Genomic DNA, 15,968 nt, shown 5'->3' with positions numbered 1-15,968 from the left:
TCATGCTGGCAGTGGCCAAGGAAAAGTGAAATTCCACCAGGATGGGAATTTGTTGGTAGGCATGCACTTGCTTTAGGGTCACCAAAAGTTTCAACTTGTAGTTGTAGGAACAAAGAGAGAAACAAAAGTATAAAAATGCAGTCATGAGGCACACCTGTCCGTTTATCCACAAAGCTAAAAGTCAATACAAATAAAATATATAGAGGAAGTTTTGTGCCTATAGGTGATTGCTATTAAGGAAATTAATGCTTGAAAAAGATGGAAAAGGCATTTAGAATTAGTCCCACCGGGAGTATTCTAATTTTCCATGTATTCCTACCTCCTGGGCATCTGACTCATGCTTCTTTCATTATAACAAACATTTATTTTAAAACTAATCATCCTTCAACTCCAGTGGCCTCTTGTGTTTTCACTTCCAAGATTTATTTCCTGTATTTGTGGAGGAGTAAATTATTATGGTCACAGGTACCATTATGAAACAACAATTAACTTGAAATCAAAACATCAACACATAATGTGAATAGCCAATGTTCTATTAATGACTTAAATCTAACTGATTCAACAATATCACACATTTTTAAATTGTTAAAGACCTTAGAAAATGATGGTATTTAGGTTTTTGGGATGTGCAATTCCTTATCTTCATCAATGTTCTTTTTTATGAAAGCAGAAATAAGCAATTATTAGTAACAATCTTTTCTGATAACGCTAAGCCAAGAACTTCGCCGCAACGCAAGAAGAAATCTCAGTCATGCAATACAGAATACACCATATAACCTGGAACTCTCTTGGACCTTATTAATTATCATAAAGAGCAGGAGGGCCTCATTATATCATAGTTTCACTCCCAACAGAATCCTTCTGGCATGGAAGTCAAGAATGGATTTAGAGTAAAATGAATAAACCACAGATGCACCCTTTGTTTCTGATTTTTAAAATATTTTGCCAACATTATCATCCGTGACACTGGAAAAACAGTTGGTGTGTATTTTTAATCTTGTAATGATTGCTTCATCACTTTCCCCCTCCTTTCTATTTCTTCTTCTCTAGGAGCAAACAGGTCTAACCAGTAGGCATCTGGATGTGATCCCAGTGCTGAAAGAGCCTTGGTAGCTGCACTTTAGTAGTTGTACATTTCAAATGCCAAGCAAATGCAGAGATGTGCCTTTGCGGATAGACTGTGAGCAGATGATGTGACATTTACTCCTCTTTATTCTCTTAAGACACATTCAAAGTCTGGAATGTGCTCCTCCTCCCCATCTCTTCCATACCCTCTACCTCCCACCATGACACTTTTCTATTTTTCTGATGAACTTCCCAATCTCTTCCATCTGACCTCATCTCTCACATCACTGCCCCATTTTTCTGGCCTGATTCAAGCAAGGGGTTCATCTTTTCTTTTTCTTCAGGGTCTAGGGAACGACTCCTCCCTGCCTTTCCCTGGCTATACGTCTCACACAAAGTCACACATTGCAGTTCTGTGACTCCAATTTTCATGGAGTTCTTCTACCGTGGGATAGAGTTAGGGCCTCCAGCCTTGGCCCCCCTGAAGCTGAGGGCGAGGGGTGACTACAGTGCCATTGTGTTCCAGGCTAGGCTCAGGTGAAAGAGCAGGCCTCCGGCCTTGGAGTAACACTATATAATACAGGGCCAACAAAGTCATTCTTCTAAGAGATTTCAAATAAATTCTTTTGAGCTAGGAACTCTTTCTTCACTGTTCAGTGTTGGTCCATATCATTTCTCAGATATAAGTTCATTTCAATCTTCATTTCTACCTCTCTCCTACACATACACACACACACACACACACACACACACACACTCCTTAGTTGTCACCTCCTATCCTACTTCCAGTCATTTGACTTATTTTTTTTGTAGTTTTCATTTAGTGTTTACTGATTGTTGGAATCCTCCACGAAACTTTTTCCATCTTTAGGGTAAATGTAAGTTCACCATCCCCTAAATAAAATTTTGAAAGAAGTCATATCTGGAGATAATTCATTAAATGGAGTGTTCTTATGAATTTTTCTTTTCCGTTAGGGTAAGATTTTAACCAGATTATTGATATATTACATTATAATCAATGTTGAGGAATTCAGACTTCTTCAGATTTTTTAAGAATACTCTGGTGCACATGCTGTAAATTTAGACAATACCCAATAGGTTCTGTGGCTGCATATTTATTTATGCTAAGTGGGAATAAACCAAAACCATAAATAGCCTCACATCAGTCTGGAATTGTTTTTTTCCACCAAATGAGTTTGCTACGAACTTATGAAAACAACAACAAAATACTCTATCTTGAGAGCTTTTCATATTTTAAAAGCGAGGACTAAGGATGGTAGATCTGTATTATGTTGTACAAATTCTAAAAATGATTAACAAAGGAATGGAATATTTCCAGAGAATTTGGGTGTTTGTGGTTAAAATGGCTTATTTTTCTAATTTTGGAGACAGTACAGAGACAATTTTGTAGGTAGGACAAATTAAGATGTGTTCATTCGAGTAAGCAGTTGAAAACAAGCCAGAAAAACGAAGCAAAATGAGTGTGTGTTGGAGGGGCTGAGCGGAGCAGCTAGGGTAGAGGGAGAGAAGGAAGGAACCTCAAATCACAGGAAACAAAGATAAGGAAAAATAATTCGCTGACTGGAAATAAAACTTATTAAAGGGCAGGTTATAGAATTTGGAGAAAAAAGATGTCTTTATAACTGTGAGGCAAAGTCAGGAAATTTTCTTAGATATTATTTTCAAATGTACATTATAAACCCATGAGCATAAATCCAGGTAAAAGAGGGCACCTGGGTGGCTCAGTTAAGCGTCTGCCTTCAACTTAGGTCAGGATCCCGGATTCTGGGACCAAGTCCCAGCCAGAGCTCTCTGCTCAGCGAGGAGCCTGCTTCTCCCTCCTCCCTGCTCCTTTCTCTCTCTCAAATAAATAAATAAAATCTTTTCTAAAAAAAGTCCAGGTAAGGGAAAAATATCACATCCCTGTTAATCATCCTCGTTTTTACTTTTTCAGTGTTTCATTTGTTTTCATAGAGAAGCTTGAAACTTCTTTCTGCTTGAAAGGTCGAAGACCAAGAAACTTACTGGAAGTTAGAGGTTAAGGAGCTCAGCCTGGTCTAGCATTCCTTTGTAAGGACGGTACATATCACAATTGAGAGGTAAGGGGAAGTTGCCAATTTCCTAATTTCCAAGTGTAAGAAAACCACGGGTTTTTATTTCACATTGGATTGACTCTTATTCTCAAGTCATTTTGACGCTAACTCGATGGTTTCTTCCATTCAAAATACTGCTTCGGTCAAAATGCCGTCCGCTCTATGGAAAGATGTGCTTACAGGAAAAAAAAAAATTGTTATCAACAAAAAGGATGAAATCCCAGAGTGCCGAGGACAATGTTTCAATAGAAGAGCGAAAGCATTTCTTTTATTCTTCCGATCTGAACCACTATTTTGGGTTTCTACCAAATTTTCCAGATGGTGAAAGATCTGGGAACATCCCCATCCCCAATGATCTATTCAATAAATTGCTTCTTTTATAGGAAAAGTGGAAAGTAGTCAAAGAGATACAATAGAGAACCCGCCAAGCCCAAGCTGCACTAGTCAATTACAGAACCACAAAGTCAATTTCGAGGGGCGTTTATTCCTCACAGATAAACAAACAAACAAAAGAGCGAGTCTCCTTCAGAACAGAGGCTAGGTTGTATCGGGCTGAATCCTCAGCTTGGAGCGCACAGTAGGTGCTCCATAAATGTGTGTAGATTAATTACTTAAAAATATGCCACTTTTCCTACGTCAGGCTCTGGGCTAGGTCTTGTGGGGCGCAAAGAATAAGTTAATGCCCTGGGAGGAATTCGGATCTCACTTGGCACAGCGTAAAACCGAATGAATAAAGGTTTTAGTCAACCCGCATCCAAGAACGGAGCCCGAGAGAAGCCAAGGAAGGATTCCTTCACGTTTTGCAGGAGCTCCCATACCCATTTTAGCGCTTGCGTTCCCTGAGCAATTGCCCTTTATAGGGGGCGCAAAAGGAGGCGAGTCCAGAGAACAGAAGCGATAGCAGGATTGGGGGAAAGTTAGGAAATAGGAAAAACCGCGGGGTTCCAAGGTCCAAGACTGAAGTGTGTGCTGGGTTTGAAAAGGGGACTATGCCTTTTGTCACTCTTCTTCCTCCAAATCCCCCGGGAGGAGAAACCGGCTGGGGGGGCGGGGGGCGGGGCTTACATCAGAGAGACACAGCGAGAGTCCCGCTCTTGGCTTTAACGGCCACAGCCCAAGAAACCTACGAATCCACAGCTGACGCCTTCCAGAAAAGGACCCACCCAGGCTCGCTAAGAAAAGGAAGCCCACGTGACCGCGGAGGGAGGGGGTGGGAAGTGAGGCGACCCCGGAGCGCGAGGGGCCAGGGGCGGGGCCGGAGACCAAGCGGTACAAGGAACCGCCCCGCGCAGACGGTCCGGGGCGAAGGGCTCGCTCTGGGCGAGGCGCTTGTCGGGCGCTGTGGAGGAGACAAGTCGTCGGAGCGCCCCGCGCACGGCCATCAGAAAAGAGGGACCCGTTTCGCGCACTGGCACGGGGCGGGGCGCGCGCTAGCTTCTCGCGCTGGGAGCGGGGACCGGAGCTCGACGCCGCCCGGGTGCGGACCCGCCGCCCCTCCCCGCTCGGCACCGCCTCCCGCAGCCCGGGGCGGGGCCGAGGCGGAGCTAGCTGAGCCGCGCCGGGGCGGAGCGGGCGCCGGCAGAGCGCGGCGCGGGGCTGGCGGCGAAGGTCCGCGGCGGGCTCGGCGTCGCTGCGGCTGCCCAAGACCCCCCAGCGCGGCCGGGAGCTCCCGCAGACCCACGTTCGCGGCGCGCGGCGGCCCCGGCGGTCCCCTCCAGAGGAGGTCGGGCTCCCGGCTCTGCGGACCCGCCTGGCGACCTCGCCTCCGGCGGCGGCGGCGGGGCGCGCGGCTGCGGCGCCCGGGGCATGGCTTCGGCGGGCAGCGGCATGGAGGAGGTGCGCGTGTCGGTGCTGACGCCGCTGAAGCTGGTGGGGCTGGTGTGCATCTTCCTGGCGCTGTGCCTGGACCTGGGGGCCGTGCTGAGCCCGGCCTGGGTCACGGCCGACCACCAGTACTACCTGTCCCTGTGGGAGTCCTGCCGGAAACCCGCCAGCTTGGACATCTGGCACTGCGAGTCCACGCTCAGCAGCGGTGAGGGCCCGGCGCGCCGCGCGACCCCTGCCTCCCGCCCGGGACCGCCCCGCGCTCTCGCCCCCACCCCTGCCGCGTCCCCGACCCGCCCGGGGCCGCCCCGCTGCGTCCTGGCCCTTCGCGGGCCCCTGGGCTACGTAGGGCCGCCTCCCTGATCCGCACCCCTGCTCCCCGGCCCCCCCCCCCCCAGCCCCCCGGCCCCCCGGCCCCCCGGCCCCCCGCCCCTGGCCGCCACGGCCAGTGCCACGGGCGCCCCACGCCCTCCCCGTCCTCCCGTGGCCGTTCCGTGGGCTCTGGAGTAACGCGTATGCTGTTTGGGGTAATTGGTCTCCTTTAAGGCGAGAGCCGTGGGGTTGTGTTGAACAGGCAGCGCCTTCCACGCTCTCTCTCCTTAAAAAGGACAAGCGAAACCGCCCCAGCTGCGCCAGGACCAGGACGCCGCGCGCGCCTTCTCTGGCTCCGGCTTCCCCGCTCTCTTCTCGCTCCTCGCTCAAGGACCAATTTGCCTGACTTTACCTCTTAGTGCCCACGTTTCTGGCAGCTCTACTCCACTTGGTCTCGGGTTTCCCTGGGGAGTTTCGGTTTGGCTTTTATGCCCTTAAATTTTTGAGGGGTATGGAGAATTGGAAGAGAGACAGGAGTAATTTCCTTTCCTTTTTTGGTGACACGTCGTTGGTTGTGAGTTGCCCTTTCTCTCCCTCTCCCGAGATCTCCTCTCTCCTCCGTCAGCTACTTACTCGCAGACGCCGGGAAAGTTGTGGCTTATTCAGCTCGCACTGGAAGCTGCAGATGGACGGGGTGGAGGGTGGAGAAGAAGGTAGTCACTGGGGCTGCCGAGCCCCGGCCGGGGGCTTACTCTCTCCTTGACCCCCAGTTGCCTTGCCCTGCGCCCCACTTAACGCCGTTAGCAGAAATCGGCCAACTTCCGATTTCTTGCAGTAAAAACCCCTTTCCTTGCTAATCTTCATTCTTCAGCTGCTGGTGTCAGTGCAGAGAAAGGGGAATAAAGGAAGACGACCTGCCCGTGATTTTACACTTACCCACGCGTTACCCCCTAAGAAACTGATTAAATTCCTTCGTGACAGTTTGTCTTCTCTGGGACTATTTATGAAGCTTTACTGGAGACGTTTCAAGTTCCAAGAAAGTTGAAATAGCACAAATGCCACACAAATCTGATTTACTTTTGTGTTTGGTTTCTTGTTTCAAGAAAGATTAGTTCACTTGGTTAAGTTTCTTCCATAAATTTGATTTTCTGTTTACAAAAGGCTTTTTCTTTGATTTTACTTCAAAATTCCCATTGACGGGGGCTTTGCCTTTGTTGCTTAATTCACTGTGGAGAGGACTGGTTGGCAGCAGGAGGTCAACATTTAGGTCTTTCAATTCTTTCAGGGTTGGTTGTTTACAACTAAAGATAAAATAAATTGGTAAAATGCCTTTCTTCAGTAACCAGGGGATCCAAATAAACTTTGGAGAAAATATCTTTTCTTTCCCCTCTCCAATAGAAATGGAAATTTATGTAGGAATGCCAGCTTCAGCATGTCTCCTTAGCAACGGGAATCTTTTGCCCCTTTCTCCTGTCTCCTGAAATAATAGCCCCCTGATTGCATAAAGACTTTTCAGATTGGTTAGAGAAACCAGCCTCTACCCCTCTTTTCTTTTCAGACCGTATCCTTTTCTCTTGGCCAGGAATGTGGGGAATGGGGAGAAGCCAGCCCCAGTTTGTTGAGCAGTATGCAGTGTTTGCTAATCTTTCATTAATTGCCTGCATACCCATTTATTTCAGTACCCCCCCCCCCCCTCTCCAGGCAAGGAAATAGAGAGACTCAAGCTTAATGCAAATGTAGTGATAAGAGGTCTCTATGAGGTAGAAATTGGAGGCAGGTATGGGTTTCTGATTGTCTCCCCCCCCCCCCCTCCACCGCAGCCCGTTGTTTTACCCTTCTGCTGGAACTCATACCACAGCATTTATTTCTATTTGGGTTCCTGAAAATCAGCTTCAGTTTTCTTTTGCTTAAAATAGTTTTCATCCCAGAAAAAAAAAAAAAAGTGTAGTTGGTGAGCAAATGATGTGGGAGGCATAGAGATGGTTTTGTTTGAGGCTAACTGGAACAAGTTCTTGACTTTCTTTATGTAGTAGTGGTTCATTTTTCCTCTCCAAGGCGGTGGGTGGGGGGGGGGTGCAGGAGGAAAGGAAACAAAATATGGAAAATTGCTCTATCTCCCCCACTCCACAAAATGTGCTTTCTTAAAATGTTCTGTGAACTTGAAGCTTCTATCCACAAATGTTTTGAAACGAAGAGGGAAGCTTAAACTGAAACGAGCAATGCTTTTCTTGCCTGTTCCAGAGGGCAGGCAGCTTTTCTCAGTCTGTTTGCTGTGTGGAGGAGCAGAAAGCAGGGAGGGAAATGTCTTCTCTGAAGATTTTAAGAGATCCACTTGCTTGTCTCTTGAAATGAATTACCTTGGGAGGAACCACCAAGGACAGTTTTACTGAAGGCCCTGCACCAGGATCTTCGGGGCTTAATTAAAAACCTTTGTCTTAATTAGAATTAAAACTGCTATGAAGAGGCAAGCTTGTATTTACAGAAGGGAAATTCAGGAATGTTTCTACTGACGGCAATATGTCCTACTTAGGCCCAGTTCCTACGGAAACTTTCCCCATAGCCATTATTTTTAAAGCTGCATTTTAATTTTGGTATCAAATACGTCGTTTGCGGCATATAGCCCGTTCTGTGGTTTTAAGCAAAAGCAGAACCATGCCTTTTGTGTCCTGGTGTATTGAAGGTTGCGTCAGCACTTCTAGTACGAACCAGTAATCCGGGTGTCAGTCAACTGTAATGCTTTTCTCTGGTGTCCCAATTCAGTGTAGGGGGACTGTCCAGGCATTCATCTAAAGCTCTAAGTTTTCCAAAAGGACAAATGGGCAAAACAGCTAATAGACTGCCATTCACGGTGGAAACAAAAAATAATAATAAGGTGTGCTTCTTAGGAAGTTTTGAATAGGTAGTACTCATGGCTGCCGGCCACAGAATTTCTAAGGATAGTTTTCCCCACTACTGATTTTGGCAGCCTTTTAATAAATCTCTAATCATATTTTTTAATGGTAGTAATGTTTTTGGCTTTTGCTTACTCACACTTACTTTTCATAACTTTTGTTTAGAATATAGTTGTTAGGATTTCATAGCCATTACAAAAGAACTCTTAGTGCAAATAGGATTGCTCAAGCAGATACAGAATGCTGATGCCCTAAACTTGACATCAAATATGCTGTGTAACCTCTAGGGTGGTTTGATGTTTCTTCTTTACAGTTTATCAATATGTAGCTATTTCATGTAAGGCAGATTCCTTTTTTTGATGTCTATGTGATTTATTGACTAAGCGAAAAGCAAGGACGTGCAGATGGCCAAATGAACACGTTTAACTAAGAGTCATTTTAGGATATAAAAAGTGCATTTATCCATCTTGCCCTCCACAAAATCTATCCATCTTTTCCATCCATGAAATACTTGATCAAATAATGGCTTTTTCAAGGAATTTTGTTAACATCATTCGTGCACTGTCCTAAAAATAGCTTCATTTGTAACATGAGTCACTGGCAGTTTTGAAATGGCAGTGCGCACCGTATGCTAATAACAGGTGAATATTATTATTTTCAGTCGACAAGACGTTCTCTTAAGAGTGCTTTATATGTAGCTTATTTTCCTAGAACTAGCCAAAAATTCCACTTTAAAAGGCATTATAAGAAAACCCACGTTAGGTCTTAGTTTAGGATAAACCAAACAGGTAGTTTGGTCTAGGTAAGACAACTGCAAATCTTAGAAAATCTGAGGTTTAGTGCTTCTGAATTCAGATGTATATCCTCTGTGCATATTTTGAATCCATACCTTCATTGAGAAACAGAATTTCTCTGGGAAACCTCACAATGTGATTTACACCGGGAAGGTTCAGCTTGTTGCTTGAAATGAGTTGGTACTGATGTGTGTTTACAAATAGCTCTGCAAGCCTGGAGGTCATGACAGACCCTCTTTTGGCTTCCTGAAAAAGAATAGAAGTAGAACAAATGCAGTTTTATTTAACCTACACAGCATAGGTGGGTGGAAAAAGTACACAAAGCGTAGCACTCGGCACCAAAACTTTCTCAATAAACCAGAGAAAGCCAAGTATAACTTATTTCACAATCTTCACGATCATTTTCTTTTAGCATCTCCTAAGATTTCCAAGCTCCCAAGATTGACTTTTACAAAGGACGTTTTAATTTGTGGGCAGATATAATTCCTCTTTTGCTCACATTTATAGAATGATTGTAATCTCCAGGGAACCATTTAGATCAGTCTTTGTCAGCAAAGGGATTTGATGGGTGTGTGAGAAGCCTGGCCTTTCATAAAACATTTCACAATAAAACCAAAACAAAAGTGTATCTCAAGCATAGATTTTGCCTGCTGTCAGGAATATATTTTAGGAATTTCTTTCAAGTTTCTGTTAATGGTAAGACCATTTAGTGAAACCAAAGGTAAATCTAGTAAAACTAGATATTTAGTGAAAAGGATTGTAGATGCTTCAAAATAAGTTCCTGGAAAACATTACCTAAATACCACAGTAATTTTTTATATGGACGATGCTAAATTGTAATGTAATCTTGTAGGAGGGCAGAGTAGTGTGGCGGAGAATACACAAGGCTTTAGATTCAACCTGCCCTGAACTTGGCCACTTACCAATCATGTGACCTCATACAGTTTAATGGCTTCAGATGGTTTGGCATTAAGATTAAATATATAAAAAGTATCTGCTCCTTAGGGTTGTGCTCCTTCCTTATTATATATTCAGAAAAACAAGCCCAAAGTGAGGTGGTTTGTTTTTTGATAGTTGAGGACTCCCCCCACCCTCCTTAAAAGGTAAACTCTTTGCATTGAGTAATGAGATATGCTTTTGGTTTCAAATTTAAACTTTGCCATGCATCACCAAGCATTTAACAATGCCCTTGGTAGATCATGATCACAAAACTATTACCAAAAGCTACCTTTTTTGTCAGCACTATTACAGGGCAGACATCTCAATTATTCCCAATGTCACAGTAAACTTGCAAGGTAGCTAACGTTATCCCTATATGTTATTGAAGAGACCAGGCATTTTTGTGAGTTTACCAAGTTTTCAGTCAGCGGTAGAGACAGATTTTAATCAAGAGAGTACCAGTTACTAATACTGGGAAACAGACCACCTCAAAAGTTATTGTTATAAAACCACAGTCATGTTATTATACTCATGACTTCTGTGGGTCAAGAATTCAGATAGGGCATAATGAGGATGGTATATCTGATGCTCCAAGATGTTTGGGGACACAGCTAAGGGTGGGACATAATGGAATGGTTGAGGACTGGAACATCTGGAACTGCAGGATCTTCCAAGTAGTTTCAATGGGTTTGGCACCTTGGTGGAAATGGCTGGGAAACCAGACTCCGCTGGCCTTACTAGCACGGTGGCTCCAGGATAGTCAAACTTACTACAGGATAAGTGGTTTTCCCCAGAATTAGGGTCCTTAGAGAATCAAGCTCTGTCGTAACTAGCCTGGAAAGTCACAGAGGAGCCATATGGCAGCCCAGATTCCAGGGGAGGAAAGTTGGAAGCCACCTCTTAATGGAACAACAGCAAGGTCCCATTATGGAAAGAACATGCAGGATGGGAGATGCTGTTGGGCTACTTTTGAGGCATATAGTCTGATGCTGGAGTCTAACTGCCAATCTGCATTCTTACTTTATTGCCTCTGAAGAACAAAGACAACTCACACAGCTTCTTTCTTAAGAACTTTGAATAAAAAAAAAAAAAAAAATGTGAGGCATGCCTGGGTGGCTCAGTGGTTGGCTCAGGGTGTGAATCCCTGTCAGGACTCCATGTGAAGAGCCTGCTTCTTCCTCTGCCTGTGTCTCTGCTTCTTTCTCTGTGTATCTCATGAATAAATACATAAAATCTTTTTAAAAAATAAAAACTTTGAGTCAATTATCAAAGTAAAATTTGGCTAGGGCAAAAACTGCCCTCGATACATGGCTTTAACGATTGGTCACTTGTATGGGGTTACCTTGGATTTGGAATCAAATGAACTCAAAAAACTAACCTCTCTACAAAGAGAGACCTTTTACCTCTCTCTTAGCTAGGTGACCTTAAGCCATTTTGGTTTAGAGTCTCAAATGACCAAGGCTCAAACTGATTAAGAATCTGGAGTATAATCTGCTACTTCATGTTGCTGATAAAATTTTAGTGTCTTTTTTTTTAAAAGAAAGTTTTGTAGGAGTCTGATGCAATAGATGCTTTGTATACGAACCCTAAAATGTTAAAATTTCAGACAGGAGCCAAGTTTTATAGCACAGAAAGGTGTTGGAGTTGCAGAATTGTTTCTTGTTTGCTTGTTTTTCCCTTGTTTTAATAACGTAATTATTTTTTTAAGATTTTATTTATTTATTCGTGAGAGATACAGAGAGAGGCAGAGACACAGGCAGAGGGAGAAGCAGGCTCCATGCAGGGAGCCCGATGTGGAACTTGATCCCGGGACTGCGGGATCACGCCCTGAGTAGAAGACAGGCACTCAACCGCTGAGCCACCCAGGGGTCCCTAATAACATAATTCTTTTCCTGACATTTGTGTGTTGAATTGCAGAATAATAGCATTTGAAGTAGAAAAGATTTTAAAGATTTTAAAAGTATTCGTGCTCCATCCAATTTCTTACATGGATAGGAAAGAATGAGGAAGATGCAATGGTAGTGACTCAGTAGGGATTGAACTTCGCTGTAGTATTTTTGCAGGGTGCATTTTCAGACTTTCCTGTCATATTGCAGGTAACTAACTATCTTTTGGTGTTTGAAAGTTTGTTGAATACTCTCAGGTATGGAACTTTGGATGCAGAGATAAAGCGCCACACATGAAATAGATGTCTAGTTTTTATAATCATCCAAAATTTGATTTCACATAGAATTTAAGGTCTTCAGATAGACTCCTCTGTCGGTAAGTCCGTGAAATTTTAGATGTTTCTTGTCATCAAATTTACATTGTTGGCATGACTAGTCCTTAAAAATCAACAACATTTCTTCAAGTTTTGCCATGAAAGGATGCTTTAAAACATCTGTTTAATTTTAGGTTGAATCATAATTGCAAAAGTATGTGGAAGGCAGCCATGTGAGTTTCTTAAATTGATTAAATGAATATAAATTTCACTAGATCGAGTAATTACTGCATCCTGGCTTTATTTTTAAAAAGATACATTTATTTATCAAAAGAGACTGATTTTTCCCTAAACAGAATTTCATCCTTTTATGTCAAAGACACTGACAGTTAAATCTTACCAGTCTTTTCAAAGTATTGGATAATCTCCCTTAAAAATTAGACAAGAACATCTTTCCTTGCCCTTTTTTATTTATGTATTTATGTGGGATTTTGAGACGCTAGTAGACCATCAATTTTCTATTCTATTGTAGTCTTCTTGCCTTTGCCACCAAAGACTCCCATTAAAAAACAAAACAAATCTACAAAAAAAAAAAAAAAGACAAAAATACCTAGATCATTTTTGTCTCTATCAGCTTATATTAACTGTTGGGAGATTTAAAAAAAAATCTTTTTAAGATTTTATCTATGAGCCCGTGCGAGAGAGAGGAAGAGAGAGAGAGAGAGATCATGAGCAGGGAGGAGATGGGCAGAGGGATAAGCAGACACCCCGCTGAGCAGGGAGCCCAGTTCCGGACTTGATCCCAGGACCCTGGGATCATGACCTGAGCTGAAGGCAGATGCTTAACCAACTGAGCCACCCAGGCACCTTGTTGGGAGATTTTAAATGATAGCTTAATGAGCCATGTTTCCACATAATGTTACCTATTGATTCTCTTTTCAAAATATATGTTTATTAGCAAAAAGGTGTTAAAACGTAGAATTTGGGGCACATGAGGGCCATATCCTCAATGTGTAAAAGGACATACCCACAAAAGAACTCAAATTTCCATCAAAGGGGGTTTTATTGCTCTCATGTTTTAAGGTCCCTCAACCAAAAGTTCATCAAAATATTGCCCTAGTGCTTTCTGAATGCAACCCGGTGTCTATTTCTAGCACCACTAGGTGACTTAGAGAAATTATCTTTCCCTTTTCCTGTCTTCTTACATGTACCCAAAGAGTTAACTTCATTAAAAACGTATTCATTAACTTCATAGCAAGGAGTAGGCCTTATCTTGGGACAGTTAGTTTGTGTGCCAGCACTGTGCTAGGTGGTGACAGCAAGGTGATGAATGAAACACCTGCTTTTAAACAACAAAATAATATAAATGTACAAAGTAATGTAAAGGAGGAAATAGAAGGTTAAATTCTGCAGGGGATGAAAGATATCCAAAGAAGTTTGCTAACGGGACTGCTGTCCTACCGGTTTTATCCCTCCCATATTTACTAAGAGGGTATCTTAATACGAATCGTGGGTGACTGGCTGGCTGGATTCCATCTACTTTTTGATTATTATTAGCAACTGTAAACCTGTCACAGAAGATTTTTAGTTGCTTAGAGGAAGGTCACCCACTCCTAGTCCTGGTGTAGGTTTTCTTCTTCCTGCTTTTCCAGATAATCAAGTTTTCTAAATTGTAACCTTAGGTTTTTTCTTAAGAGTAGGGAAGAGATGATGTTCAGTGTAACAAACTCATTACAACTTTATGGAAATACTATGATTAGAAATTCTTACTGAGATATGCCTGTACCCGTTATATAATATTAGTTACCATCAAATGCTAATGAAATCTTGCTCACATAGTACAGGGTAAGAAACGGCAGTCATTAGCAGTGATGGTATATCTTTTTTGTGTGTGTGCTCTACGTTCTGCAACATGCTTTAATAGCAGGGCTCATTGCTAAGCACTGTACATAATGGTCTGATTTGGCGGGAAAGATACCAGATGCTATGGTATTTAGATGATAAATTGCATTTTCACCAAATTTTCTGAGATAGAATTCTGTGAAGCAGCTAAAATGACCCTTGATTTGTTAAAGAGATGTGTATCCTAACACCAACACAAAAGAACTCAAAAGTCTTAAATGAAATTGTCATGGATTGAAAAATCAGCAACCTGGCCAGTACTTTTGGACAACCAGAATTTTGGCAAAATTGACCTGCACTTTGGTCATTAGAGTTGTCACATCTAATTTGCATGGTTACCTAGGGTCTTGTATCTGCTTAAAATCACATTGGCACTAAACTCTTAACACATTTTTTTTATCCATAAATTGGCCTGAAGAGTAGGACTCTAAGTTGTATCATTGCAACTTGACTAACGTGGATATCTAAGGTAAGTGCTTCTCTAATATTCCATTTCACTTTGTGCGACACAGCGTACAGTGTCTATATTGTCATTTTGTAAAAGACATAAGTTTTTGCCTTAACTCTTTGCCCATGAAGAGTGTTAGATTTGATATTTGTTGCTTGAAAAGACATGATCCTTTTAATTATTGAAATAAGAATCGGAATTCTTCTCTTGCCTGACTTTGTTTGTGTCTGTATCTCATGGAATAGTGGAAATTAATGCAACACTGACGGATTTAGGTCGGAATGCAACTTAGTCAAGAAAACAAAGTTTAAACTCCCTCAGTAATGGTTTAGGTTTTCAACTTCGTTTGACACATGCAGACTTAAAAAGTGAAGTGAATCATTTGATACCTCTGGGAATATTTTGGCTGTTAAGTCTATAGTTACCATCCCTTTACAAAAAATAACACTTTTTTTTTGCAGTTTTTAAAAAAAATAACGCTATTTTGATTCATTCTTCATACATGAGGATACGGACTTACTGTCCAAACTCGGAAGTATATAGCATCCATCTCAAATATCTAAATTACAATTGATGAAAATAATTAAATGTCATAATTTCTAATAAGATGAGATAGTCAGGAAAAAGACATGGTCTTTTGTGAAGAGATGGCTGTGTTGGAGAATTTGGGTTTGAAATGTTTTTCTGTAACTGGAGCTCGTTTTCCCCTCGACAAATATAAACTACCCCAGTATTTCCCATTTCTGATAATAAAAGGAAATTGGCAATAGTGAGTTCGCTTTCTGAGTTCTCACCAATATAATTAAAACAAATTTAAGTGTTTTGGTATACATATGCCCTACAAGTGAATAAATGTATTTAGAAGAACTGAAAGTTTGCTGGGGATGAGTGAAAAGATCCAGCTTACGTGGGTGAGTTAGGGAGGATTTATGGATGACCTGTGAGGTAATGTCAAGATGATAGGAAATCTCTTCAAGGTGGAACAGTAAACGATTTTGATTACAGTTATAGATATCATTTTGGTTAACATAACTGTATTTTAGGGAACTCAAAGATGAAAATAAAAGTGGCAAATTTGAATGTGATTATAAAAGTTATTTAAAAATCAATATTTCAGTTTGTGATGAGAATTCTAGAACAGTGATACTCCTGTATTAAAACATTAAAATACGTTTAGGAAAATCCTACCTACCCAAACTGTGATAGTTGAATTTATAAGGTTAAAAATCTGTTTCTTTGTTGCTTTTTAATTTTATCTAATTTCTTAGAAGTGGCAATTGTGTGCTCAGGGATTTATATACAGTAGAACTAATTTCAAAGTATAAACAATACCTACTGGGGTAAATAAATTACCCAGTGTTTGACAAGTTAAAGATTTTGAAATAAGATGGGTGGAGGAAAGCTTTGGGCACTGGTGTGGTGCATTTCACCTTGGTTCAAAAGCGCGGAAAGTGTATTGTCATTAAGATTTTTGCCTTTCCTGGAAATTGGAAGGAAATT

General features: G+C 42.1%; 1 protein-coding gene across 1 annotated transcript in view; it reads left to right on the top strand.

Annotated features, from left to right (window-relative positions):
- The first annotated feature begins 4,737 nt into the window (after positions 1 to 4,737).
- TMEM47 (transmembrane protein 47) overlaps positions 4,738 to 15,968 on the top strand; it is a 30,490-nt gene continuing 19,259 nt past the window's right edge. Inside the window, exon 1 of the mRNA XM_072744645.1 lies at positions 4,738 to 5,190. Coding sequence (XP_072600746.1) covers positions 4,965 to 5,190 — 226 coding nt within the window. The 5' untranslated portion in view covers positions 4,738 to 4,964. The remainder of the gene's footprint in view (positions 5,191 to 15,968) is intronic.

This window comes from Vulpes vulpes, chromosome X (assembly GCF_048418805.1).
Source record: "Vulpes vulpes isolate BD-2025 chromosome X, VulVul3, whole genome shotgun sequence".
NCBI lineage: Eukaryota > Metazoa > Chordata > Mammalia > Carnivora > Canidae > Vulpes > Vulpes vulpes.
The sequence above is the reverse complement of the archived record's forward strand: the minus strand, read 5'-3'. Positions and strand labels throughout refer to the sequence as shown.